The sequence below is a fragment of the Neofelis nebulosa genome, chromosome 14 (genome assembly GCF_028018385.1).
Source record: "Neofelis nebulosa isolate mNeoNeb1 chromosome 14, mNeoNeb1.pri, whole genome shotgun sequence".
NCBI lineage: Eukaryota > Metazoa > Chordata > Mammalia > Carnivora > Felidae > Neofelis > Neofelis nebulosa.
Genome location: NC_080795.1, coordinates 64,042,084 through 64,069,808, shown reverse-complemented (window position 1 = coordinate 64,069,808; position 27,725 = coordinate 64,042,084). Strand labels below are relative to the sequence as shown.

Sequence of the window (27,725 nt, the reverse complement as noted above, 5' to 3'; positions counted from 1 at the left end):
GGCAGCAGATACACAACTAGAAACCTGCTCTCCTGACTTCTAGCCCACCGGGGGTTTTTCCACCTGACAATGTGCTCACAGTCCAATGAGTTGAGGAGAGCGAGGAGAGAGGGAATGAAATAAGAGCAATGAATAATCATGACAGTATAAATGGTCATCCTTTATCAGGCTTTGGTGATGAAAGATGTGCAGCCAGCTGTGTGTGATAAACAGAGCCGGAGGGTACTTACTCTTTCTCCTCGTTCCCCCTTTGCTCCAGGGATACCCTGTAAAAAACGTAAATCGTCAAGTTACTTATCGCACTGCATTCAGCTGGGCATAATGAGGATGCATCTTTTCTTATTTTGTTAAGATGTTTTTCTTAGCTCTAGTGATTGTGCAGCACAAACAGGTACACTACAGGAATAAACAAACAGCGACCTGTAAACCCAGCAAATAGAAGTAGCTCTTTGAAACATGTTGCTCCCCCAGCCTTTGAATAGGTAGAGAGAGCATTTTTTTTAACACAAAGTTGGGATCATGGGGCAATGCTGTTTTGCCATGTAGTTTCACTATTGAATAGATCGCTCACATCTTTTCACACTAAACACCTCCCGCCCACGGACTGTACTCTACCGATGCTTCCTGGTTTATCTTACAAACCTCTGCTGAATAGCTAAATTGTTTCCATTTTTAAAAGAAGGAAGTAAAAGATCTTCCACCATAAGAGTTCAGGGTTAAGAGATGACATTTGTGAAACCCCATAACCCGACTCCGCTTTCCGTCTGGCGTCACAGCACACAATTCCTTCCCCACAGTTCTCCCTGATAACGGGCACTCATATTAACATGAATTCTCAGTTAAATTATTATTTTGTTTCGTGGCTTAGCTACTCTTTGACCCATAAGAAACTATTATTATGGCACACATTTTTACTGAAAAGACAAGGGAGTTTTCAAGGTATCTGTAATGAAGTGACACTAATAAGCAAAACATGTGTCTTCAGAGCATTCCACCTGTCGTTTCGACTCTAAAACAACGTAGTAGAATTCACTGAACAATATTTTTATAGTCTCTACCAAAAGGATAGTAAATGGCATTTACAGATGGAATGTACCCACATGGTCAGACTGTTGGGAGTTGTTACAATAATCTCAACAGGTCCTACCCAAGTATCTTCTCCAAAATCTCTACTTGATCAACAGTCACCTTCCAAATTGTGGTTCACCCCATGGTGTGCAGGGATATTGACTTTCTGGAAAAATAAGATGCCCTGAATTGTAGTGTTAGCCATTTTTGGAGGTGTAAATCCATCTACTGTGGTTGCTTTCAAGCTACAAAATGTGCTGCCACTCAAGACGGAAATGAGATGGGAAGAGAAGTGCGTAACCTACTCTCCTGAGCAGCTGCAAGCAGCTGGAGCCCACCACTGGTTGTCTTTTCTCCTCTCTCCCTTGCATCTCGCATGTCTATTCAACACACACACACACACACACACACACACACACACACACACACAAACACACTTTTGCATTGCAATTTCTCATAGCCATTCCTTCTATTCCACGACCCAAGTGCTACCCTTACCATGTCACAATCTCACACCAGGCCATTTGCAACTTCCTTCTAACTGACTTCCCTAACTAAAGACCCCCCTACCAAACCCTCCCCCACATAACCACTAGTCCTTCCTCACATACCACCAGCATACAACTCACAAAGCTCAGAGACCACTGGATGATGGCAGCTCCTCCTCTATTCAGAATCACTCATTGGTTCCTAGACACCCATGAGACAAAGTTGGTTCTTCAGTTCAGTCTTTTGTTTTCTACCTCCAGCCTCCCTATCTGCTACTCCTCAAAATTACACTTTCTCATTCTCACAGACCTGACCTACCCAGTGCATGAAAACATTTGAAATGTAAGAAAAATATTAAAGTATTTAGAAACATAAATCTTATGAGTGAAGTATCAACGGTAGGAATATTCTAATATCAGTTATTTGACACTGCATGTTTTCTTGTCCTATTTACTTAACTGCAAATCAGCTTATGGATTTCTTGTCTCTCTGTAGATGGTAGGATCTCCCAAACTGGAAACCATAACTTACATTACTTTATATTTCTTTTTTTAAAGTTTTTATTTTGAGAGAGAGAGCATGAGCTGGGGAGGAGCAGACAGAGAGGAGAAGAGAGAATCAGAAGCAGGCTCTGTGTACCATCAGTGTGGAGCCCGACAGGGGGTTCAATCCCACAAACCGCGAGACCATGACCTGAGCCGAAATCAAGAGTCAGATGTTCAACCGATTGAGGCACCCAGGCGCCCCTATTTATATTTCTACAACCACCTAGCCTGTTTCCTGCATAAAAGAGTTGCTCAAACACTCAACTAAGTCCAATATTAAACTGAAACATTTATTATAAATCTAGGACTTTTGTCTGCTTCCTCTGGCCTTGAGTTTCCTTTTGTTATGTTAATGAAGTGAGAAGAAAAATATTAAGTGACTTCAACCATAAAAATAAATTTACCCTTTAGTGTACCATATGATAATTTTTCAAGATTACAATCAACAAAGCCCAAGATGGGGCACCCGGGTGGCTCTGTCGGTTGAGCGGCCGACTTCGGTTGAGGTCATCATCTCATAGCTTGAGTTTGAGCCCCGCGTTGAGTTCTGTGCGACAGCTCAGAGCCTGAAGCCTGCTTTGGATTCTGTGCCTCCTTCTCTCTGTCCCTCCCCTGCTCACATTCTGTCTCTCTCTCTCAAAAATAAACATTTAAAAAATATTAAAAAAAAAAAAGCCCAAGAGAACTTTATTTAAAAACATACACACACTCATACACATAATGAACATTAGTTCTGGGTACATGGGTGCTCACTCTAAATTCTTACCACTTTGTGATTGTTTGAAATTTTTCATACTAGTATTTTCAGAAAAAAATAGATGAGACATGGGATCTGTAAGCCACTTAAACTCTCTGAGCTTCTTTCTTTGTAGTATCAGGCCAGTAAATTAAATGGTCTCTGGGGTTCCTTACAAGGCTAACGTGCTAGCATCTCACAGTGTCGTCATTATTTGGAATGAGGTAGCTCAAGGAACAGGATTTATGAAAAATACAAGCTGGGCTTGCCAGGGCAGAATCTCAGACTCTACAAAGAAAGCATATCCTCACTATAACCTCTCTCCACATGTAGGTTCCATACTCAGTCTGTGTCTAGTTCCCAAACTCCTGTCTCCCCGTTTCTTGGGACTATGCTTGGGACATAGCAGGTACTCAAAAATATGTTAACTGAATGAACGAATGGCTGAATTTTACTTCAAATCTGGATGGCAGCTTCATTTTAACTGCCTTGATTGAAAAAAAAAAGATATTTAAGACATTCTCAGGCATTGAGCTCCTAGACCATTAGAAAAAGAGTTGATTCTGTTAGAAGTATCCAATTTCCTTTATAAAACTTTTTTTTTTTTTTGGCTGAAGTAAGATTTACAACGCATCCTTCCTTCACAATTCTTTTCAGATTCTTATAGATGTACTGGTGTTGTCCTCCTCATTTCTTAGACTCCACAAATGGTCAAGTCCCCAAAGATGCAGCAATGTCCCCTTATAGGTTTAACTGGAGAAAAGAGCTACTTATGTTACCATGAAATAAATCTTTAATGGAACCAGCTTTTCAAGCATTAAATGTACAACAAAAGCCAAAAATCAGCAAAAAAAAAAGGTAAATATTCCACTTTTTAAATATATTCAGACACCATCTGCAAATACCAGCAGTTTAACACTTTAGCAGCTTTTGCCATGTCACAGGCATTGTTCTCGGTGTGTTAACCTATTTAACCCTATAACACGCTTGTAATATTAACTCATTTATTTAATCCTTGTAAGACTCCGAGAAAGCAGACTAATTTATTCTTTGTCACAGCCCTAGAAGAAATTATTTCCATTTTGCATATAAGAAAAGTAATGCAGGAAGAGGTTGAACAACTCAACTCGCCCATGGTCACACAGTGAGAAAATGGAAAAGCTGGGACCAGAACCCCATCAGCCAGTCTCCGGAGTCTGTTGCCTCCCCAGCAAAGTGTGCTTTCAGCAAAGTGAATGAGAACACTATTCGACAATCTGCCAGCCAGTGTCTTCCATTCCATTTCCTAATTACACAATAATGAAAAAGCAATCATGCATCCCTCCAACTTAACCCTCACAATTCAGAATTCAGTGTTAACTTGGGTCATTTCTTTCTTTTTTTAAAAAAAATTGTTTAATGTTTATTTATTTTTGAGAGAGAGAGAGAGAGAGAGAGAGAGATATTGTGAGTGGGGGAGGGGCAGAGAGAGAGGGAGACACAGAATCCGAAGCAGGCTCCAGGCTCTGTCGTGGGGCTTGAACCCACAGACCCCAAGATCATGACCAGAGCTGAAGTTGGACACTTAACTGGCTGAGCTACCCAGGCACCCCTAACTTGAGTCATTTCTTAAAAACCAGTTGATCTAGAATATATTTATTTTTGAACCAATACACTATTTGACATCTCCATTGCTAGCTATTGTTTATTAAATTGGCTTCCTCCAAATGTTTAAAACTTAGGAATTAGAGGGCCAACCTGACTGATAACAAAACCTGACAGGTCAGCGCCTTCTGGTACATAGGGATGGATATGTTTAATCCGGCCTGAAATCCCTCAAACTCAGCCTCACGATGCAGGTTATTAAGTAGCTACAGGGCACAGCTAGGCAATTTCAGTGAAAGATCCATTTAGTAGAATATCTGTATGGCAAGAAGTTATTTGTTATTCCAACGTCTCTGACATCTTTTCCTTTGATTTTTGCAAAGTAAAACAAAAACAAAATAAAAATTCCTGAGCAAGGGAAGGTCCATAACTCCACCAAAGTATGCTTTGAGGGAAAACACATATTCCCTGTAAACGTAGGCAAGAAAAAGTGGCACATTTTCCTATAATTTTAGGAATCACTGAAATGTAAAGAAAAGAAACTACAGTAGTTACATTCATAGGTTCACAGAAGTTTAGTGCCAAGGGAAGAGGAATGATCTCATCATGGTCCAAGTCCCACACATTAAAGATGTCTGTTAACATGAATCAAAACATCCTCGCTCAGCTCTAAAGGTCTTCCATGGTCTGACCCTCCGTGTCTAAGAATAATCTCCTAGACTCCCCTGCACATCAGCCTAACTAGAATACACACTGACCCTTATTCTTTCTTCCTTTTAACAAAGACTGATTAAGAAACTTCTATGAAACTGAGCTGGAATCTAGGAATAAAAACATGAGTACATGGGTATGATGACATTTCTGCCCTTGAGGAATGGTCATTTCAGTGGAGGACTTGGCATGGAGATTTATATGAAATGTCTCAGCCTAAGGAGGTGGGGGAGGGGAGGTCCTCACACAGAAAATGCACAGTTTTCAAGAGAGACTAGCCAGGAGCTCACCAGGTGGGGCAAGGAGGAGAAAGCAGCCCGGACAAATGGGAAAATGTCCCAGAGACCAAACAAGTATGAAACAGTATAGCACGTGTTGGGAGAGCTTTACATAACTTGGGATGACTCAACGGCAGATGAAGGGATAGTGGGAGGTCAGTTGGAAGGGAAAGGAAGGGCTCATCATGAAGGGCCACATATACCTGGCTGAATATGTGGGACCCATCCTCTGGTAACAGGATCTGGTGAGGAGGTTCAAGCCAGGGAATGACACATCAAAGATATACTAGAAGGATCATCCAGCAACTGGGGAATGGGTGAGACCAGGGCTAGAGCAGAGGCCAGGGAGCGGGTTAGAGCTTCCTGTGATAAACTCGGTGAGAAACAACAAGGGTGCAAAATATAATTGTGGCAGGTGCCACGAAGCAAGAGAAAGAGTCGAAAAATATAACAGGTACAAAAGATGCAGTGCTTTGTGTTGGCTTTATGTTTTACCACAATCCCCACTGAAACAATGCCAACTCCCTGCCTTTATGGAAGCAAAGCACACCCTCCTTTCAAGATCCAAAGGAAATGCTGCCTCCTTCAGGAGCTGTTCTCCTCATCGCATCAGTTCAGGGCATAGCTCCCTCTCTGCCTCTTCCTCTCTGTCTTTCTGTAGGTCTCTCTGTCTCTCAATGGGACTTCCATAGCAATTTTGTCGTCTTTCCCTTAAACCATTTCTCACCTTTGCCTTTTATTATACCTACTTACATTTAAAAAAATCACTCTTGGGGTACCTAGGTGGCTTAGTCGGTTGAGCATCCAACTCTTGGTTTGGGCTCAGGTCATGATCGTACAGTTTTGTGAGTTCGAGCCTCGAGTTGGGCTCTGTGCACACAGTGTGGAGCCTGCTTGGGATCCTCCGTCTCCCTCTTTCTCTTTCTGCCCCTCCCCCCACTTGTGCTTTCTCTCCCTCTTAGAATAAATAAATACACTTTAAAAAATCATTTATTTATGTATTTTTTAAAATTTATTTTAATGTTTATTTATTTTTGAGAGAGAGAGAGAGAGAGAGAGAGAGGACAGAGCACAAGCAGGGAAGGGGCAGAGAGAGAGGGAGACACAGAATCTGAAGCAGGCTCCAGGCTCTGAGCTGTCAGCACAGGGGCCAACGTGAGGCTTGAACTCACGGACTGGGAGATCATGACCTGAGCTGAAGTCAGACACTTAACTGACAGAGCCACCCAGGTGTCCCTTAAAAAAAATCTTAAAACAAAATCACTCTCTAGACTTTCCATGAATGTGGGAAAATTCCTTGGTCATCTTTTGTACCCCTCGGAACCCCTCTTCCCCATGTCTCTTGCATATATTGTGACTACCCAGCAAATATTTTTACATGAGTGACTTAGGAAACTGACGTCCTGACAGTCTAGATAAATGGCTTCAGTGATGTGGCTCGCACAGCTAGTTAAGGTCATGTCAGGGCCACTTCTAGAACCCAGGAATCCTGACTTCTAATGCAGCGCTCTTTAAATGATGTAGTGGACCTGTCTACCTATATTGATCTCAAGCTAAACTCATGGCCCCTTCTTACATGAGCTTCATCTCTGTGTGCTCCCCTGCAGGGGAGGCACTGTATTTTAGCCAAGTCTTAAACCTCAGGTAGGAGCTACGCCGGCAGCCGCAGCAAAGCACGGTCCACCCAGGGAAGTCGGTGGCTGCAGGCAGAGTGCATGAAAGCACACGTTCCTGGCACCGGCCTAGGAAACACGTTGCTATTTTCAGTAGGGCAGTCTGTCTTTCTTGGTCTCTTTCCCTCCTGCCTTCCTAGACAGACATCCATGGGAAATCAATCAAGGCCTTAACACCACGACACTGAGCCTGCTTTACTAGTCACGCCAGTCTGGCAGCCAGCAGGCATCTGGCTGCTCACCTCCTGGAGCACGGAGCACAGAGCGCGAGGAAAAGTATGGGCGAGACAGATCAGAGAACAACTGGCTTTTAACAGAATACCCACAGCCTACCACTGTGGCATCCCCGCCCAGTGCCTATACACTAAATGGTTTCTGTCTTGGATAAAAATTCCAGGGCCACGGGGGCCCTTTTCTGTTGATTTACAATGATCGAAGACAATATTATTAACGAGTGCTTTCTTTCTGGGAAATAGTTTGTTGGCATTTCTATATGGCCATATTCAAGAGCTACAGCAGGCCAGGTGGATAAGCAGAGTGGGGTTCTGCTTACCTAACACATTCTCCACCCTTCGTACACCCCATTTTCTTCTCCGTAGGATCCTGGAGCTGGTTCTTCTCTCCTATCCCATCTCTCATAGATCATATGAACCCAGCTCAGGTTAAGGGAAACTAGTTCTAGGAGGTGTCAGCAAAAGTTCAAGGAACAAAAAGATCAGCTCGTGCACACGTGATTTTATTAACCAAATTAACCGGCTCTTGTTTTTTTTGTTTTTTTTTTTTTTATTTATTTTTGGGACAGAGAGAGACAGAGCATGAACAGGGCAGGGGCAGAGAGAGAGGGAGACACAGAATCGGAAACAGGCTCCAGGCTCCGAGCCATCAGCCCAGAGCCCGACGCGGGGCTCGAACTCACGGACCGCGAGATCGTGACCTGGCTGAAGTCGGACGCTTAACCGACTGCGCCACCCAGGCGCCCCAGGCTCTTGTTTTTTCTCATTTCATTTCAGGATGCCTCAAAGTCTTTGATGTCCTGAAATCCCTCATGACTTTCTGAGAAACAGATTTAGTATGCACAGTCTCTGACACTGCTTTAACCAGCACCCCTTACTCTCCGAGCCCCACTGACATATTCCAGAACTCTTGTTCCCAAGAACAGTTTGGGAAGCAGACTAAAGCCTGGTAGGAGAGATAATGTTTTCAAATCTCTTTTCTGGTGAGGAATAGACTAGGACCAAATGAACGGAAAAGTTTACAGTGAAAGGATGGTACAGACAGGAGTGTGTGTGTGTGTGTGTGTGTGTCTATGCACATGCGCCTGCATGTGTGCTTGTGCATGATCATGAAGGTGAGTGTTAGAGTATGCTTCCACATGCATGACCATAATTAGTAATACCATTTTGGATTAAAACTATATGTGTGAAGAGAAAGCAATCAAATTTTCTTCTGTGACCCATTACAGCTGGATTTGAAAAGAGGAGATATAAAAGTGTTTGAACAATGACATTGTATTTGGAATGAGTATATGGCTTTGTAAAGTAACTGCTGAGAAGAGCATTCATTTGGGTGTGCAAATAAGGATGTGCTTGCTAAAATCTGGAGGCATTTTTTTATGTTCATATCTTATGTGTGTGTGTGTGTGTGTGTGTGTGTGTGTGTGTGTATACACCTGCATATGTGTCATGTAAATCTTAGCTTGGGAAAGAACTCTGAGGATGACATAATTGTACTGAAATGAGTTTAGAGAACAAAAAGTAGTATGGCAGTCTGGGTAGCCAGAGGGAGAGTGGTGTCTTTCCAAATGAGAACCAATGTTTCTGTAATGTTTTGTTGACTGTGGTAGGCAGAAAAAGCATCCCCCAGAGTGTCCATGTCCTAATCCCCAGACCTGTAAATATATTACCTTATGTGGCAATAGAGACTCTGCAAATGTGACTTAGTCAAACATTTTGAGGTTATCTAGGGACACTATCTAGGATTATCCGGTGGCCCAGATATAATCATGTAGGTCCTCAAGGCAAAAAACCTTTCTAGACTGTGCTCAGAGGGAGATGTGATTAGGGAAGAATGGCCAGAGAGCTGAAACACTGCTGACTTTGGAGATGGCAGTAGGCCATCAGCCAAGGAATGTGGGGGTCTTTGGACACTAGAAAAGACAAAGAAATAGATTCTCCTCTAGAAGCTCCAGAAAGGAAATGCCAACACCTTGATTTTAACCCAATGAGACCATGTCAGACTTCTGACCTAAAGAACTACAAATTAATAAATTTGTGTAGTTTTAAGGCACCAAGATTGCAGTAATCTGCTATGGCAGCCATAGAATCTTAGCTCGCTAACATCTCCTCCCTCACCCTTCAGATTTCACTCTTCCACAACTTCTTTACCTGTTTGCGGTACTGCATACATTTATGCATCTCCAATTACTTCAGTTTACGGATACAGATTTAATGTGTCACAGATAATGTCAGAATGCTGACTAATACCGACACGTAGAAGGAACAACTTGAAAGTCACAGAAGATGCCATATGTGGTTTTGGAGGCCATTAAATGCAACCACCTCAGCCTACAGATGAGGAAACCGACCCGGATGTGCTCATTTCTTTCTCTCCTATCTCTCTCTCTCTCTCCTTGAGTCTATCTCTATCCCTCCCGTTGATCACACTTAAAAACCCTCAGAAACTAGAAGCACAAAAATGGGAGGTAATTAGTTCCACTTACTGGCTTTCACTTATTTGCTTACGTGTGAGTGTGTGTTTCGACAGGAAATCTTGTCTTTCTTGCAGGATTTCGAAAGAAAAACCTATTCCCATTCTTATTAATGCTTGAATTTCTCAACTTTGTATTTTTTCCCCAGGAGACAGGCCTAATTAACACATAGCTATTATACCCAATCCCTGTAAAGATGACACTGAACGTACCTAGACAAACAGAGAATTGCAAACAATGGAAATATACATAAGCAGAAGCATAGCTGATTAATCCCTATGGGGACCATCTGTCTCTAGCCATGATATATGCACAGTCTGAGCTTACTCTTTCCCCAAGAAGCTTCTCTGGTTTCCTTCATACATTCCCACAGAGTCCAATACCGAAGAAACATTTTTGGCCAACAGAGATGCTGGTAAATTTAAACACATACATAAACCAAGGGATGACTGAGCACCTGCTACTGCTGCATACTCACAGGTGGCCCCAGGGCACCTTGAGGCCCCATGCTTCCTGTGATCCCTGGGACTCCAGGGGCGCCGGGAATGCCCTGAATAGAGAGAGAGGAGAATGGAACAAAGGTGAGTACTCATACATTCTCACCGAAGACAGCCAGTTCTCAAGAAGGAGTAGCAAACACACACAGCGATAGCTTCCTTCTCCCTCAACACCAAGACTTGGAGCAATATCCATTGCTCATTCCTGTTCCCAACTACCATAAAAGTAGGGGAGGTATTTTTCAGAAGCCCCACTATTAGGCGTAGTTTGTTCAAATTTGAGCCTTAGCTATGTTTAAGGAAAACTAAATCAATGCAGGGGATTGTATAGGCAAAGGGGCTCTGATAGAATTATCAAGCAACATGGATATATTAGGTAGAGCTCTGTACCAAGGAGTGAGTTGTTAACCCAGAGCAAAGATGGCTGCCAAGGTGAAGGTTGAGCAAAAGAAAATTTCTCAAAAGAAATGAAACGCTCTAACGCAGAACATATCCTAGTAGTTTCTGGAAATACTTACAATTGGCCCAGGTGGTCCTGGAGGGCCAGAGGACCCATCTTTTCCAGGAAAGCCCTGGGGAAAAGAAACAGTGTGTTAACTATGCAATTGCTTTATATGGTTTTCAGATAGATGTACTTAATCCCATTTAATATTTGGAGGGGGCAAGTGCTGTTGCTTACTCTGGACTTCTAAGGATTCACCGCTTCTAAACCCTTCATAAGAATTGTTCTTGGCAAGACTTTTGTGTCTGTTGGCTCTGTGAAATTGTCTAGCACAAGAATTTTAGGTCTAAGTAAGACATGCCACTTACAAACTTAAAAAGGAACTTGTTTCCAGAAAGTGTTTTTCTTAAACCAAGCATAACAAATGAAAAGGGAGATGAAGTTTTGGTAATCAATCAGGCAAAAAGACAAAAAGACGAGTCAGTATCCTTCATGATCTGAAGTCAGAGAGCATTTGGGGCAAGGACTATCAAAGAAATCGACATTACAAAATTACTATAATATCTGAAAATGCAACTCTTCAGGAGCAGCCTGGAGAACAGTGGGGTAGGTTTCCTGTTGCAATGATATGGTTTTGACTGCTGGGCCAACTTGTTCAATGTGTCATCACGAGCTTACAAATGAGTGCATGCTGGCTTCCCATTCCATGTTGGAAGGGCTTAAGGCAGAAGGCAAATGATATTCTTTCTGAAAGTATCTTCCTAAATGATTTAATGTGGGTAAATGTGTGTTGGTTTTATGTGAAAAATATAACAGTCGGCACGAGTGATTCTTGAATGGTTATGGTTCTAAACTGTGGATGCCGGTCCTTCCAATCCAGTTAAAGACAGGAAAAGGGATCTTCAGTCTGAATTTTATAACAGGTTAATAAAATATTAATCAAAACATCATGTTCTTCTACATGGAGAAGTGAACTTTTTGTCTTGAGATTTGTCTCTCTTCGGAATAAAATCCATTTCCATCTCAAACCAACTCAACCCAAGTCAAATCAACCTCTCTTGGCTCACTTGTTGCCTCTCCCAATTCCTTTTCTGAAATCCGTGCCACTTTTCCAGTGAGCTGTTTTTTCCCACTTTGTCTTGTCCATGAAAATCATCTTCTTAGGGGTTCCTGTCCACATTCCCATTCTCTCTCCCTACTTCAAGGTATCAAATAGAAGAGTAAAGATGAGACTGGACAAAAGGATACGGGGTGTGACTGGGAAGAAAGGAACCAAAGGGGCATGATGAGGGGGTGGGATAAGTATGTAGGAACAGCACTGGGGGGCCGGCAAGGCCCTCTCATGCTCTCAAGCTCAAATACTGGCAACTCTGAAAACTAGATAAGGTTGATGATTCTAGAGCTCACCGATATTTGTGATTTTCCTTTTCTGCCCAGGCACATTGTGAGGCTAAATTCCCAGGCTCCGGTTCCAGGAATCATGTTGGAGCCACAGCGCTGAATTCTGGCCAATGGAAAGGGGCCAGTTCCAGTTCTGGCTTATGAAAATTTCCTGTGGGTAATCCTCCACTTTCTTTTCCCCTTTTGTAGCAACTTCAGAGCCCACATGTTAAAGATTAAAGTGTCCCAGGATGGAAAGACCCCGAGTTTCTAAATGACCATATGGAGCAGAGACTAGACCTCCCCACTCCTCTGTCTATCTTGTTGATAGCATTGGGTTGTGAGCCAACAATAGACTTTATCTTATTTTACTTTATTTTATTTTATTTTATTTTATTTTATTTTATTGCATTAAACCACTGAGATTTTAGGGTTGTTTGTGATATCAGTTATCCTACACTAATATACCTGCCGCTAGTTGTGGGTTTTTTTACTATTTCTGTTTTTTCATTTAAGACATTCAGTCAAAAATATTAAGTCAGGGGGCACCTGGCTGGCTCAGTCACTAGAGCATGGCTCTTGATCTCAGGGTCATGAGTTCAAGCCCCATGTTGGGTTTAGAACTTACTTAAAAAAAATTAATTCAAAAAGCTGCAGTAATAGACCCCGATACAGATTAAGTTACGCAAACACACACACACACACACACACACACACACACACACACACACCCTTTTGGGGATCTGTTAACTAAATAGCAAAAATTAATGCTGACATAGTCTGAAAGAAATTATTTTGCATGTTGTTTAAATATAACATAAAAGATCAGAATATGTGAGAGATGAACAGGACCTAAGATTTCCTTCAGTTCAGTCCTCTCATGGTGTAAGTGAGAAAACGTGGGACCAAGAGAAGTTAGGAGACCTTATAATTAAAAATAAAAAGGAATTTTAAAAAATGTATTATTTTCTCAATGAAGTTCACATAAGAAAAAAATGGACTCTGGGCACGTATTCGATAATTTAAGAAGACATTGTAAAAAGAAAATTTTTTGCTTCCTGCCTTAAAACTCTTCCAGCAGTGGATGGGAAGCAAACACGGACCCGTGTGTAACCCACACATGACACACCGTCAACACAACGCCCAGCAATCAACACCGTAGCGTTGCTGCAGGAGGCCTTCCCCAAAACAAGCAGGGGCAAGTTTATTCACAGAGGGAGGCAAGCCATGGCATATTTTCTTAAAAGAAAAGTGCATCAGGGGCACCTGGGTGGATCAGTTGGTTAAGCCTCCGACCTCAGCTCATCATCTCACAGCTGGTGAGTTCGAGCCCCATGTTGGGCTCTGTGCTGACAGCTCAGAGCCTGGAGCCTGCTTTGGATTCTGTAACTCCCTCTCCTGCCCCTCCCCTGCTCACACTCTGTCTCTCTCTCAAAAATAAATAAACCCTAAAAAAAAATAAGAAAACTGCAAGATTCCAAGGAAGATCTGCAGGAAATAACACATTTACGCCCCCCTCCCAATCATGAGGAAGGAGCTGAAAAAGAGACACATCAGTTCTGTCCTCCACAGCGGCACTGAAGGATGTTCTTGTGAACAGTTCTGAATTCTCCTGATTTCTGGACCCCACATGTGACTCATCTGGAAGGGAAGACAGAGCAATGTTCCTACATCATAGGAGCTAAATTTGGCGGAGGGGCTCATGGTTGAGTGTGATCAAAAGAGGATGCTAGAGAGAGCCAAAACATAAGAGACTCCTAAAAACTGAGAACAAACTGAGGGTTGATGGGGGGTGGGAGGGAGGGGAGGGTGGGTGAGGGGTATTGAGGAGGGCACCTGTTGGGATGAGCACTAGGTGTTGTATAGGAACTAATTTGACAATAAATTTCATATTAAAAAAAAAAAGGATGCTAGACAAGATGTTTGCTTACTCTGTGTCATTCTACCTGCCAGAAGCTGAGAGGGCAGACATTAAGTTTTACTCGTTGTTCCATTCCTAATATTTTCCTAGCACATTGCTGGCACAAAACTAGGTACTAACAAAATGTTAGTTAGAATTCGAATAAAATTGAGGATGCTGGAAGAAGTATTCTGATTACCGTGTTGACTAAATAAGTATTAATCTCAAGCATAATTAGTCTGGAAATGTGTGTAGGGCAGGGGGGAAATGCCAGTGTCATCGCCCTTGCTGCTGAGCTGTCCACAATGCAGGAGAAAGGCATCAGGAGTCAGGGACTTTCAGAAGCTGAAATTTCATTTCAGTGAATGTCTTAGGGGTAATTTTCTAGAAGCAGACCTGGATACTATGCCTTTGATATCTAGAGGGACTGTACTTGGGAGGCACCTGCTAGGGAGGAAAGGAGGCAGGAGAGGGCCTGGGAAGAGGCATGAGAATTGGCTATCACTGAAATCTGGCCTCAGCTTATCCCATGAGGAGAGCTAGAGTGGGAGTTATAGCCCAGCTATAACCTATGGTAAGGTTTTATTCATTCCTATCAGTTAGTCATTAACCGGGACCAAGGTGGCATTTCCAAGGGCAATTCTCCGTGGAAGGGCCAATTCTGAACCATTAGCAGTCAACATCCACAGCTACAGGATGCAGGACACCTGCCAGGAAAGGGGGATCTGATCAGGACACTAACAGTGGCCACTCTAGTGCATTTTACGCTAGCAACTTCTTTCAAGGATTGTCATGAACAATCGAGCATGTTTGGATATGACAGTTCAAGAATAAAAGCATTCTTAAGGTTACCGTGGGTTACCGGCTTCTCTGATTCCAAAGTAAAATGCACTCGTTCCATATTGTTATAACTAAGATGATATTAAAATTAATACCATTTTAGAATCATTATCCAACCCATTTTCCCCAAATTCTCTTCCTAACCCTAGAAAATAAAAAGTTCACATTTTTCATCATGTAAATATGATTTGCAGTTTAATTTTTTAATCACATGAGTAAACATGTTTTTTTACTTGGAAGCCTCACATTTGTCACATTAGAAAATTATTTGCAGAGCTACTCTGTGCTGTGCTTTCTGGTAGGATTTGGATAGCTAATGAGGAACAACACAGTCTTTCCAAGAAGTTTCCAGTTTTGAGCAAAGTCAATGATTGAAAGAAAATGACAATGTGCTATGATGATGGATGAGAAGAGTTCCATGGAAACATGTAGGAAGAACACAGTATCCTGGCAAGGGAATGGAGAGAGGGCTTGACTGGAGAGACGTTTGAATCAAGGGACCCAGGATGACTGGGCCACTGCATTAGTTTCCCTGCTTGTGGGCCACCATGACACCACATTACGGCTCATCTTTGCAAACCAGGCAACATTCAGCCAGGGCTCAGATCCTGCCTCTCATCCCTTCACCTCAGGGTGAGGAGCAAGGGCAGGACCTTTTCTATATAAGAGCAATAAACCTGGTGAAGAGAAAAACTCTGTAAAATGTCCACATGTTACAAGGCAAAATAATTGGCAAATCCTAGCCTTGGGATTCAGCTTAATCTAAATCAAAGCTCATCGAATGAATGGCCATCAACCCTTATCAACTAAAAGTGTGTTTGCATTTCCGAGAACATTTCTATGTCTATACGTTTTCCATTTCATGTTAGGTAGCCAATCTGAGACGATGTATGTTTGTGAATTAAGCACTCCTAGAAAAAGCAGAAGCCCCTAATTAAGCAATGAAGAATGAAGAGTAGGGAATAGAAGATTAAGTGATAAGCATAATATAGACATTCACTGAAGCCGACAAATATATTTTTTCAAGTGCATGAAATCAGCCACCCACAAACAGGGATGTTTTATGACATGAATAGACCCAGGCATTTCTCTTTTCCTGAGATTCCCACCTTAAAATATTAATATGCACCCACAACCCACATTAAAAGTAAGTTTTGCTATAAAAGCTTGAAAGGATTTTTATAATTTGTTTTTGAAAACAGTCAGCTATGAGCAAGCTGTTAAGTTATGGTTGGCTATGATTTGTCAGCAAAAGGAAATCTCCCCCAACATTTGCTTTCAAAATCACTGATACTTGAATGAATACTAAATTTACTTATGGCTGAAATTGGCAAAGTGGACTGTTTTATAGACATTTAATTAACCATTCATTCATTTCCATTTTGCTGTTTTCTTTTCCATGTTCTGGAGCATATATACACACATTGAAGTGGCAAGAATTTCCTACAGAGTCTTAAAAAGTCTGTAGTTTCTAAGTTCTGTGTCTATGAAATTTGAAGGATGAAACCAATGTGCCCACAAAGAGTGTTGTAACTAAAATTAAAGTCAGAAGCTAGAATATTTATGTTTAGGTAGCTATCAGTGTTCAGAACTGGTGACTCAATCCTGATAAACACCACCCATGTCTTTTTTGAAGACTTAAATGGTGAGTCACAGATATTAACCTTAAGATTCTGGAACATGCCAATTGTTAAGGTCCTCTTACACTACACCTTCAGGTACAGTGGGATCTTTAAGCAACAGGCATCTGACGGGTTTGTTTAGAGGAACCAAACCTCTCTAGTGAGGCCTAGAGAAAAACTTGAAGACATTCTTGCTGCACAATTTCAACCCTGTGGCATGGCTCTGGACTGCTGTGAGCACCAGCCAATGTACCAGCGTGGCAGTCAGCCATGGGAAATAAGGTTGCTACTTGCAGCAAAGGATTAAGACCAACCACCAGATTAAGAGGCCAAGGACCAAAAAGCCACAGACTCTGTAAATACTGGCCCAGGTTAGATCAGTCATTAAGTGTTGGTACCACGTTGAGTCACACTGGGGAATTTTCAGACACACACACACACTATCTATGTGTGTATAAATGTATATACAAACATGTGCATATATTTACATATATATACACATATGTAATTTAAAGAATTGTTTAATGTTTATTTATTTTGAAAGAGAGAGCGAGTGAGCAGGGGAGAGGGGCAGAGATAGAGGGAGTGAAAGTATCCCAAGCAGGCTCCACGTTGTCAGCACAGAGCCCAATGTGGGGCTCAGTCCCATGAGACGTGAGATGATGACCCGAGCCGAAATCAAGAATTGAACACTTAACTAACTGAGCCACCCAGGTGCCCCTACATTTACACAAATTTAAATGTATGTAAATTTCCACATACATATACACACATATATAAACATATATATATATATATATATATATACACACACACACATATATAAACATATTTTCAGTAACCTAAAAATTCAGTGAATTGAAACAGCAGTAAAATCCTATGCAAGAAATTACTTAGACATACAGTAGGCGTAATAGTATAGCAACCCACTATACTATCCAGTGTTTCTAAAAACCTAGCTGATTATCAGAATCATTAAGCTTTTTAAAACTATCGATTCCAAAGTCACACACAAGACCTTGTGTATTGGAATCTTGAGGTCTAAGCCCAGGAATCAGTGTATTTAAAAACAAAGCAAAACTTGAAACAACAACCTGATCCCTTAAGCTGTAGAACTGCTGGTTTATGAATATGAAATGTCTGGCCTGGCCCCGAAGGATGGCCTTGGAACCAGAGTGCAAGGCAGATATGGTCTGCACCCCGTGCTCCAACAGAAGGATCTGTAAAGCCAGTAATAACATACAACAAATCCCCTAACTGTTCTCAAATGTGTCCCAGATGTGCCACTATCCAAAAGAAGGTGAAAAGTAATTGAAACATATTCCTATGTGTGAACTATCAACTTCTACTTCACCAAGAAAGTAACCCAAACTGGGTTCTTACAGCCCAAAAATTCTAGGCGAGGTATCTTCAGTCCTGTTTATTAAATATCCTTAATGCAAGACTTTCCTACATGAACATGATCCCATAGTGACCTTTATTAAACATAACGTTTAGGAAGAAAGAGCTCAGTGTTGGAGCCACAGAGATGGATTATAATCCTGGTTCCAACACTTACTAGCTGTATGGCATTGTTCAAATACTTCCATTTTCTAAGCTACAGAGTCTTCCTCTGTAAAATGGGGGTAAAAGTGCTTAGCATTTGTGGGTTTTCTGAGGATTATAGAACTAACATCATAAAGCACCTGCACTTAGTCAATAATTAGTAATAGCGATTCCTGTTATTTTTATTCAGATAAACTGCCAAGTCCTAACGGCAAGTACTATCATCACTGTGGCTGACTGTGAGAATGTTTCCCTGGGTTTTATAAAAACCCATCTAGACCCACAAAAAAGAAAACCAAATCATCCTCTCCACTGGCTTTGTGATGGCTTTTTACATTCCTTCTTCTGAAGGAGGAAAATACTCAAGGGGGATAGTGTCATGAATCTTCGTATTTAAGAAAATGTTTCTTGGATAAATCTCTTATCACTGCTTAGCATTTATGATAGGAATTAAATCCAGATAATTGACTCAAATTCCAATTGTCAATAATATTTTAAATCCAATTCACTTCGATGAAATGGAACATTCATCACAAAAATGGCCTTTATATACATCAAAGCCACATCAAAAGGAAGCATGTTCCCAGTGTACTTTCAATGTGGAACCCAAGAAAGTTAAACAACAGCAACAAACCACTTGCTTTTTCTTTAGACTCCTTTTTAGAGTTCTTTAAAATCCTCCAAGGCATCTTGATATGGCAAGCACAGGCATTATAAAATATACTGTCCTGACTTACTAGGTTACATTGAAAATAGTTAATACTAATATTTGCTAAAATTAAATTTTTATATAGAAATTCTTTATATGAATCAATTCCCACAGTAACTCTATGGAGTCAAATATTTTTTCCACTTCACAGATGAGTAAAGTGAGGCTTGGAGATAGCAAGTAACTGGCCCAATGTCATTACAGCGGGGGTTCAAACTCAGGTCTGGCGAACAGACCAAATCTACAATATTCACCACTGGCCCTGCTTCTCATAACCTCACAAGTTCAGCAGAATTCATGTGTAGAAGATTTTTTTTCTACTATTCGATCTTTTCCAGCTGAGAGAGGGAAGCTGTGATTATGGCATGGAAATGGGAGGACCAGTAACCTGGGGCAAAGGACGCATTCCAAATGAAGTTCACGTGGAATTTAAAGATGAATACCCTCTGTACTATGGAGGAATTACTATCCACCAGGTGCCATAAAGTATCTATCTCCTTGTCATTTTTGTTTCTTGTCTCTCCGACTTTTTATATAACCATATTAAGAACTGGAAAATAAAAATAATTTTTACTATTTCTATTTGGAGTGTTTGACAGAAAGATCATGCTCTTGGAAGTAAGTGAGCCCCGAACTGGAAAAGAGGTTATGTTTTCTTTTCTTTCTTCCCTTTTCAAATTCTTTCTCTCACTTCTTATATTTATCATCCACATCTTGCCTGTTCTTTGTAGTTTCGCTAAGGATCACCTGAAGCCCAGGGTGGGGGCTGAGAGACCCACTCTACATCAGAGGAGCTCAAAGATCACAGGAAGGCCCTCAGGTCACAGACACCAAGGAAAGAAGAGGAAGGAGCCAGAGGGAAGTGGCAGGATACACAGTGAGAAAGGAAGATGAGACCCAAATGCTATTGATGGGAATGGCTCAGAATGAAGCTGAACGCATTCCACTGTGGACGTGCACTGTTGCTTTGATTTTTACTTTCTTAAATTCTAATTTTTTGAAGACACAATTTTTTCTCAGCCATACTGAAATATAATTGACATATAACACTGTGTAAGTCTAAGGTGTCAACTTGTTGTTGATTTGATGCATTTATATAGTGCACAGTGATTGCCTCCATAGCTTCAGCTACCGCCTCCATCCCATCACACAATGACCACTTATTTTTTGTGGTATGAACATTTGGGACCTACTCCCTTAGCCAAAGCTGCCTTTTAAAATGTGGTCCTGGACCTCATCAAAATAAAAAGCTTCTGCATAGCGAAGGAAACAATCAGCAAAACTAAAAGGCAACCGACAGAATGGGAGAAGATATTTGCAAACGACATATCAGATAAAGGGTTAGTATCCAAAATCTATAAAGAACTTATCAAACTCAACATCCAAAAAACAAATAATCCAGTGAAGAAATGGGCAAAAGACATGAATAGACACTTCTCCAAAGAAGACATCCAGATGGCCAACCGACACATGAAAAAATGCTCAACTTCACTCATCATCAGGGAAATACAAATCAAAACCACAATGAGATACCGCCTTGCACCTGTCAGAATGGCTAACATTAACAACTCAGGCAACAACCGATGTTGGTGAGGATGCAGAGAAAGAGGATCTCTTTTGCACTGCTGGTAGGAATGCAAGCTGCTGCAGCCACTCTGGAAAACGGTATGGAGGTTCCTCAAAAAACTAAAAATAGAAGTACCCTACAACCCAGCAATTGCACTACTGGGTATTTATCCAAGGGATACAGGTAGGCTGTTTTGAAGGGACACATGCACTCCAATGTTTATAGCAGCACTATCAACAATAGCCAAAGTATGGAAAGAGCCCAAATGTCCATCGATAGATGAATGGATAAAGAAGATGTAGTATATATATATATATATATATATATATATATATATATATATATATACACACACACACACACACACACACACACACACATAAATACATACACAATGGAGTATTACTTGGCAATCAAAAAGAATGAAATCTTGCCATTTGCAACTACATGGATGGAACTGGAAGGCATTCTGCTAAGCAAAATTAGTCAGTCAGAGAAAGACAAATATCATCTGACTTCACTCATATGAGGACTTTAAGAGACAAAACATATGAACATAAGGGAAGGGAAACAAAAATAATATAAAAACAGGGAGGGGGACAAAAGAGAAGAGACTCATAAATATGGAGAACAAACAGAGGGTTACTGGAGGGGGTGTGCAAGGGGGGATGGGCTAAATGGGTAAGGGGCACTAAGGAATCTACTCCTGAAAACATTGTTGCACTATATGCTAATTTGGATGTAAATTAAAAAAAAATTAAATTAAAAATAAAGAAAAAATAAGCCATATTCTTATTATGCAACTAAGTGTTTTATGGAAAGATTAAATGTACATATGGGAAACATTCTATGAAAATATGTTTCCAACCTCAGGGATAGAATTGGAAAACACAATTAGAGTGACTGTTAGATGCTAAAATAATGTATAACCTTTATGCTGTGTTTTTAAAGGTGTTATTCCTAATGGAGGTGCATTTTTGCCACATGTTGTATAAATAAGTTGTTTCTTGTTATTCTTTAGGAGCTAAGTATGCTCCTAATTCCAGATGCATCCATTACACTTAATAAAAACAATTCAGGTATTTAAAAATAATAATAATAAAATAAAAAGTAAAATCAAATCAACTGTGGTTCTGCACTGCGCTCCATCACTTGCCAGCAGGAGGCTGAGACTTGTTCAGTGAGGAAGTCCAACTTTTGCTGGACTTGCTTATGGCCCCAGGCCCAGAGCTGAATGTGAGTTGCCTCTAAGAGTCAAAGATTCCTCACGGGAAAAGCCAGAATAAGCTAGAAACATTAGAAAACATGTTCCTTGCTTAAAGAGGAGAGGTTTAATCTTCTCCTTTTTATTTTTGCTCACCTTTCCCTCTTTCCAGCTAAACTAAGGGGCAACATTGACACTGGCCCCAGGGAAGAGGTGCTAACTGTTCTGTAAGCCGATAGTCAAGGTGCTGGTGCTAGCTTTGGGCTGGGAGTTCTTATCTGTCAATAAGAGAAGACAAAGATTGAAAAGGAAGACGAATGGGCAGTAATGAGTAGCCTACCACTCTTAGAGCAAATCCCACTCACTCCCCTTCCTGCCGAGGCTCTCCAAGGACGTAGAAGCACAAACTGGACATCGTCACACAGATTTATCCCAGCTGCTTCCGCCTCTGTCTCGAGTGTGCTTTCCTCACTCAGGATCAGGGGCAATGAAGGTACAGTAATAGGAAGCGATTTAAGGGGGTAGTGAGAAGAAAAGACAACATAACTCTGCCTCCCTGAGTTCTAACTGGGCAGTTTTCTGCAAGTGGCTTTCCAGGCATTTTAATGGGAAGTTTCATCATCCAGCGTTTGCTTTCAGTCTGTTCTACACCATGGTTGTTATTGTTTATTTTATTTTTTTCTGATTGCAGCTTTGCCTTTGAAGATGGCCAACAGCAGAGCAGGAATGATCCTCAAGTTTTGTCCTTAGTGCTCTCAGTGACACCCTCTCTCACTGCCGAGCCACAGAGACCTAGATACTGCTGCTGCTCCAGAGAGACTCGGTGCTTCATGAAGGTGCTCTGTGTCTGGATCTGCCACAATGGCCATGAACACTGGTTCCGGACCTCCTCCTTTACAGTGCTGTTATGTAACTATCTCATCGCTTTGGACGTTTCACTTTCCTTAAGCTCCCAGATATTTGACTAAATACATCAGAGCCACCTAAGTAACTGTTTTCACCCACTTGTCCTTCCTTCTCCAACTGTCTCTGAGGAACACCCATTTGTTTTCCCAGCCCAGGGTAAGTGTCATGCCCCTGACGCCACCATATCCTTCCCTGACCTCTAGGTGGATGATCTAGGAATTGCCTCCTTTAGCTATTAAAAGTCTCTCCTCTTCTGGATCCTTCCCCTTTGGTTGCAGTAATGGACAACCCTCTCTAGGCTGAGCACAGCACATGGCACATAGCAGGTCCTCAGGTAAGATGTGTGCTCAAGTAATATCTTATTAAATAAGATATAGGCAGTCCCCCCACCCCTGCAAGCAGGGCAACCATGTTACACAATTCCAGGAGGCACCAGTATATTCTATTCTGTGTGAACGGCACCCCCTCAAATTATACGCTGAAATAGCATTGTCCTTTTCTAAAACAATTGTCACAGAATTTGTGTAATATTTTTAAAACATGACCCTATAAGAATGAGTACCTCCCGAAAAGTGGATTACTTAGAAATAAGTCCATTTCTATCCAAGAATTTTTCAAAATAGGAATGGGATGCATTCTGAAAGTTTTGCCTCCAGATTGAAGGAGGGAGGACAATAAAATCCACATGTAGATATTTTATCACTTTATTACAGCTCTAAGGCTGTTCATTCTCTAAAAGAAAACATGTTTGAAGGAATAGCAAAATTTTTATTAAAAGCCTGTGTTGGTATAAACAGAAAAAAAAAGTAGCTTTAAAAGAAAAAAAAAGTGAATTTTTAAAAGAAAGTATTCCCAAACCAAATGATCCAAACACCAATACAATATGTTTGATTTGGGAGTTCTTTGCCAAGACTCGTCTCCCTGCATAGATAAACCAAGTAAATTCCCTGCACCAAATCTTTAGAATTCCCATTTTCAGAGCTTCAGGAATCACGAAAGAACCTAGATGTGCAACGGAGCAGGATCTTAGCCTAAGCCCTTTGCCAAAACATATAAATACTTCTAGACACTCTTTGTACATTCACAAGAAACCTACATAAATCTAACTTTTATAGAGAATGCCTCCTTTAGATACGGTTACTTGGATATGATTTACAGACTGAGTAGTTCCATTTAATGGGCAGAGACTAAACAGATTTTAAGCAAATGAAAGTTTGATGTAATAAAAAAAAAAGAACATGGAAGGAATTGAAGGCCCCACACCTACATGTCTATAGAAAAAACAATTTCCTTATTCTTGAGCCGTATAACTATCCTGAGCTAAAGGCGGATCTTGTTTGAGTAGAGACGTGAGTCTTTCAGCCGGTCATTTGCCAGCCCAGTGGGTAAGTTGTACCAACAATGACCAGGGCATGCCAAATGTGTTGTCCTTCATGGGATCGGATCCAAGTAGTTGCCACTCCATATAATTCAGTCTTGACAGAATTTGTGGAGCTACCCAAATCCTAAATCAGAGACCATCTAAGAAAGACTAGCCATTGCCTGAAAATTTAATGACTTCCTATTGCTTCCTGATAAAGCACAAAATTCTTAGCCTAAAAATAAAATATTTACTTGAATTTGTGTTTACTTCCACAGCTTCATTTCTTGACAATCTGCCCAGATCTGAGTGTGTACGTACATGATACGCACGCACACATACACACACTGTACTCTACTCTCCAGCCACACTGAGCTCTTTGCAATACTGGAAATGCCCCGCCTTCTCTTCATCACCACACCTTTGTGCATGCTGTTCTCTGCTTGCAGCAGCTTTCCTATCCTCATGCACCTGGTTAATTTCTATCTCTCATTTGAGGCTCAGCCCTGATGGTGCCTCCCCCAGGAAGCTTTTCCCAACCCTCCAAGTCTGGCTTAGTTATCTATTCTTTGTAAATACTCTCATCAGGCTCTGCAAATACCCCCATTATTGCATGTATTACAGTTTCTTATTTGGTGATATTTTCTTCCACTGAACTATAAACTCTTTGAGGATAAGAACCTTAAACCTGGCTCAGGGAAAATGTGCTGGCTAAACAAACATTGGGTGTTAACTCATTCCTCTCCTGACCATCCTTATAATTTCTTTCGCTGCTGTCCATGTGAACAGGTTAAAAGAAGAGATAAGTGACAACTATTAAATAAATAAAAAATACTGTAGATAGCATAGTACTTAAATTTCAACCTATATGATCCATATGAACCTATATGATCCTTCCTTTATGTTTATGCCTTGAGAATTTGAAAAGAACTGGAAAATCTGCTAAACCAATGCACACAATTCAGTGCAAATTATATTCAGGTTATGGGAACATTCAGAAAAAGGTGTTGCTCATTTGGAAAGGTTTGATAAAAGTTCTCAGGTTTTGATGAAACTAACGGACATAGAAGATAGGGAAATAGACACAGGATAGTAGGATATAGATAGACAGAAGGGATAATAAGGGGGGAAAAAAACAACCTTGTTTGATTTTGTTGCATAGAAAAGAATGCCTTGGTAAGGAATCTACTGTCCTAACAACCTTGGGCAGGTCCTTACCCTCTGGCCTGGAGAGCCATCACGTCCTGGTGAACCAATGCCTCCTGGAATACCCTAGGTAGAGCAAGGACCAAAAGAAGTCAGAGTCACGGAAATTGGCAATCAATTGCCTTTCCACCCAGCTTCCCTGAAATAGAGTAAGGCCTCCAAACAAACCTAATAGCATAAAGGCAAATGAAGAACCCTGAAGTTATTTATGGGAAAGAAATTTCCGCCCCCCCCAGGCTTGTCCTCAAGAGCATCAGTATGATGCTCAGTGGGGGCTAACATAAATGAATGCAGGCTAACAGTCTTTAATACAGAAACCACCTATTGCTAAAATCAAAGCTGACTTCAGAAGCGACAACCTTTATTTTGCCCCTTTGCAATGCTCTAGACCTAAGAGCACTTTTTAGCAGATGACGATAATAATAATAATAATAACAGTAATAATACCTGTGGACCAGGAAGGCCAGTTTCTCCTTTTTCTCCTTTGGCACCGGGCATTCCCTGAATATCCAAAATTACACAGGGTTAAGTTCACATAGGGTAAGTTCTTAGTCTCTTCATCTTCTCCACGGACTGCTCTAACGTTTTTACCACTAACTTGCTTTTACATTAACATCCAATACAGCATATTTCACTTCTCACATCCACTACCCCATGTATGTAAGCATTCCTATGGAGTTGAACATTTATACAGCAGAGCAGTTCAAACACAGAACATACAGTCTGCTATGGCTAAGCCCATCCTGGAGATAGATGAAGGAGGGACTGGACAGTTCAATACCATTTATGGTTTAGATTTTTAAAGTTCGTATTTATAGAGTTTTGGCTTCGTTTTGGCTAGAAATATATAAAAATGGAGAAGCAAACACAGACTCTGGCACATAGCAAGACCTTACCAAAGCCTTAGTAGTAGCAGTAGTTATATACCTGGCATGCTAACGCTTTCTAACATGTGAAAATAACCCTGGAGCAGAAAACTTGTCAGCCAGGGAGATACAATCGTATGCCCAGAAAGATTGTGAAACGTGTGCTTAAAGGGCTTGTTGGCTTCAAATATTAATTTTAATTAATAGAAGTTGGTTTTATTCTTTAAACCTAGATCCCAGCAAGATTAATGAAAACCAGTAAGTTGCATTAAATTTGCTTTCAGTGATACGAACAGCTTTTACAAAGTGCCTAGATAAAGTACACTGTCTATAATCTAAAACTTCGACTAAGTGCGTTGTACTTTGATGCCCACTGAGATAAAAATCATAAATAAATGGGGGCGCCTGGGTGGCTCAGTCGGTTAAGCGTCTGACTTCAGCTCAGGTCATGATCTCGCGGTCCGTGAGTTCGAGCCCCGCGTCGGGCTCTGTGCTGACAGCTCAGAACCTGGAGCCTGTTTCCGATTCTGTGTCTCCCTCTCTCTGACCCTCCCCTGTTCATGCTCTGTCTCTCCCTGTCTCAAAAATAAATAAAATGTTAAAAAAATTAAAAAAAAAAATCATAAATAAATGATGAATCTGTATCCATGATTACTACAAAGACATAATGAACAACCTAAATTTGTGTAGCATTTGTTGCTTTCTAGATTTTATTACATCTGTTAAGGACTTGATCCAACAAGAAAAAGGACAATACATGTCACAGCCCTGATTCTCTTCTATAGACAAATTGCTTATGGATATGCTTACTCTGAGTGGAGGCATCTATTTGTAAAAGACACTCGTCATTTAACAACAATAACAACAAAACTGGCTGATGAATGAACTCTCAGTAAATACTTCCATTTCTCAATTTTTATTTTTAGGAGTAGGAAGGAACTGAGGCTCATTATGAAGGTTATAGAAGACAAAAGTTCATCTGTGACTCATGAAAAAGTGATCACAATACAATCCACCCAAATGTCTACACACAACTCACAGGCATTCCCTGAATGGACAGACCACTTGGTCCTTGGGGTCCAGGGGGACCCTGAGGTCCCGGAAGGCCTATTTCACCCCGAGGGCCCTCTGGTCCCTGGAACACAAGAGAAAAAAGTCATTCCAGAGGTAAGTTAGATGCTCAGTACTCAAAAGATATTTCTGCTTAGAGCACTTATGATTTATTTCTTTAAATAAATTTCCCTAAGACACAGAACACTGATAGGATGGCAAGACAACATGCTTCAAAGGGTGCACCTCCCAGGTAAGATGTCATCAGGCAACCAAAAGAGTAAACACATAGGGGTTGCTGCAACTTTAATTGTTTGCTTCCATAAATAAGAAAGCTGTGCCAACTATGTGAGTAACTAGACCCCCCATACTCCATAACAAATCCAAAAGACAAAAGTGTTTCAAGACCACCCTCCTGGTCTGTGCAGGTTCATACCATCTAGCTGACCTACGTTCTCTCCACCTCCACAGCTGTCAGCCACTCATCTCAGGGGCACGCCTACATTACTGAAGACTTTGCACCCAGTCCGTTTCTTCCTCACCTCGATCCCACCACCGCTCTGTGCCTCTTGACTGTCTGCTTAATGACCTGTCCTCAGCGCAATATTACTTGATTTTCTTTCTTCTCGGGATCAGGCACTCCTTCACATCAGCAACTGTTATTTCTGTAGTTTGGACCTTGTGGTTTAGCTAAAGCTATACCACCTCTGTAATCTCCGATCCAGAAAAACTACCTCAACCTCTTCCTTCCCCTCTCTGGTTCTGTGACTCCAGGGAAAACTAGTATAAGTTAAGACTTCCAACACCTGGGTATCGTATTAAACGGGAGACTGACGATTC

The 27,725-nt window shown here is 41.1% G+C and overlaps 1 protein-coding gene across 5 annotated transcripts in view; it reads right to left on the bottom strand.

The window, feature by feature from the left end:
- COL14A1 (collagen type XIV alpha 1 chain) overlaps positions 1-27,725 on the bottom strand; it is a 211,852-nt gene that overhangs the window by 26,338 nt on the left and 157,789 nt on the right. For all 5 annotated transcript variants that reach the window (XM_058698926.1, XM_058698929.1, XM_058698925.1 and 2 more), the window contains exons 38-43: positions 26,875-26,970; positions 25,417-25,470; positions 24,982-25,035; positions 10,807-10,860; positions 10,270-10,341; positions 231-266 (exon numbers count right to left, since the gene is read on the bottom strand). In XM_058698926.1, the coding sequence (XP_058554909.1) occupies positions 231-266; positions 10,270-10,341; positions 10,807-10,860; positions 24,982-25,035; positions 25,417-25,470; positions 26,875-26,970 (366 nt within the window). The remainder of the gene's footprint in view (positions 1-230; positions 267-10,269; positions 10,342-10,806; positions 10,861-24,981; positions 25,036-25,416; positions 25,471-26,874; positions 26,971-27,725) is intronic.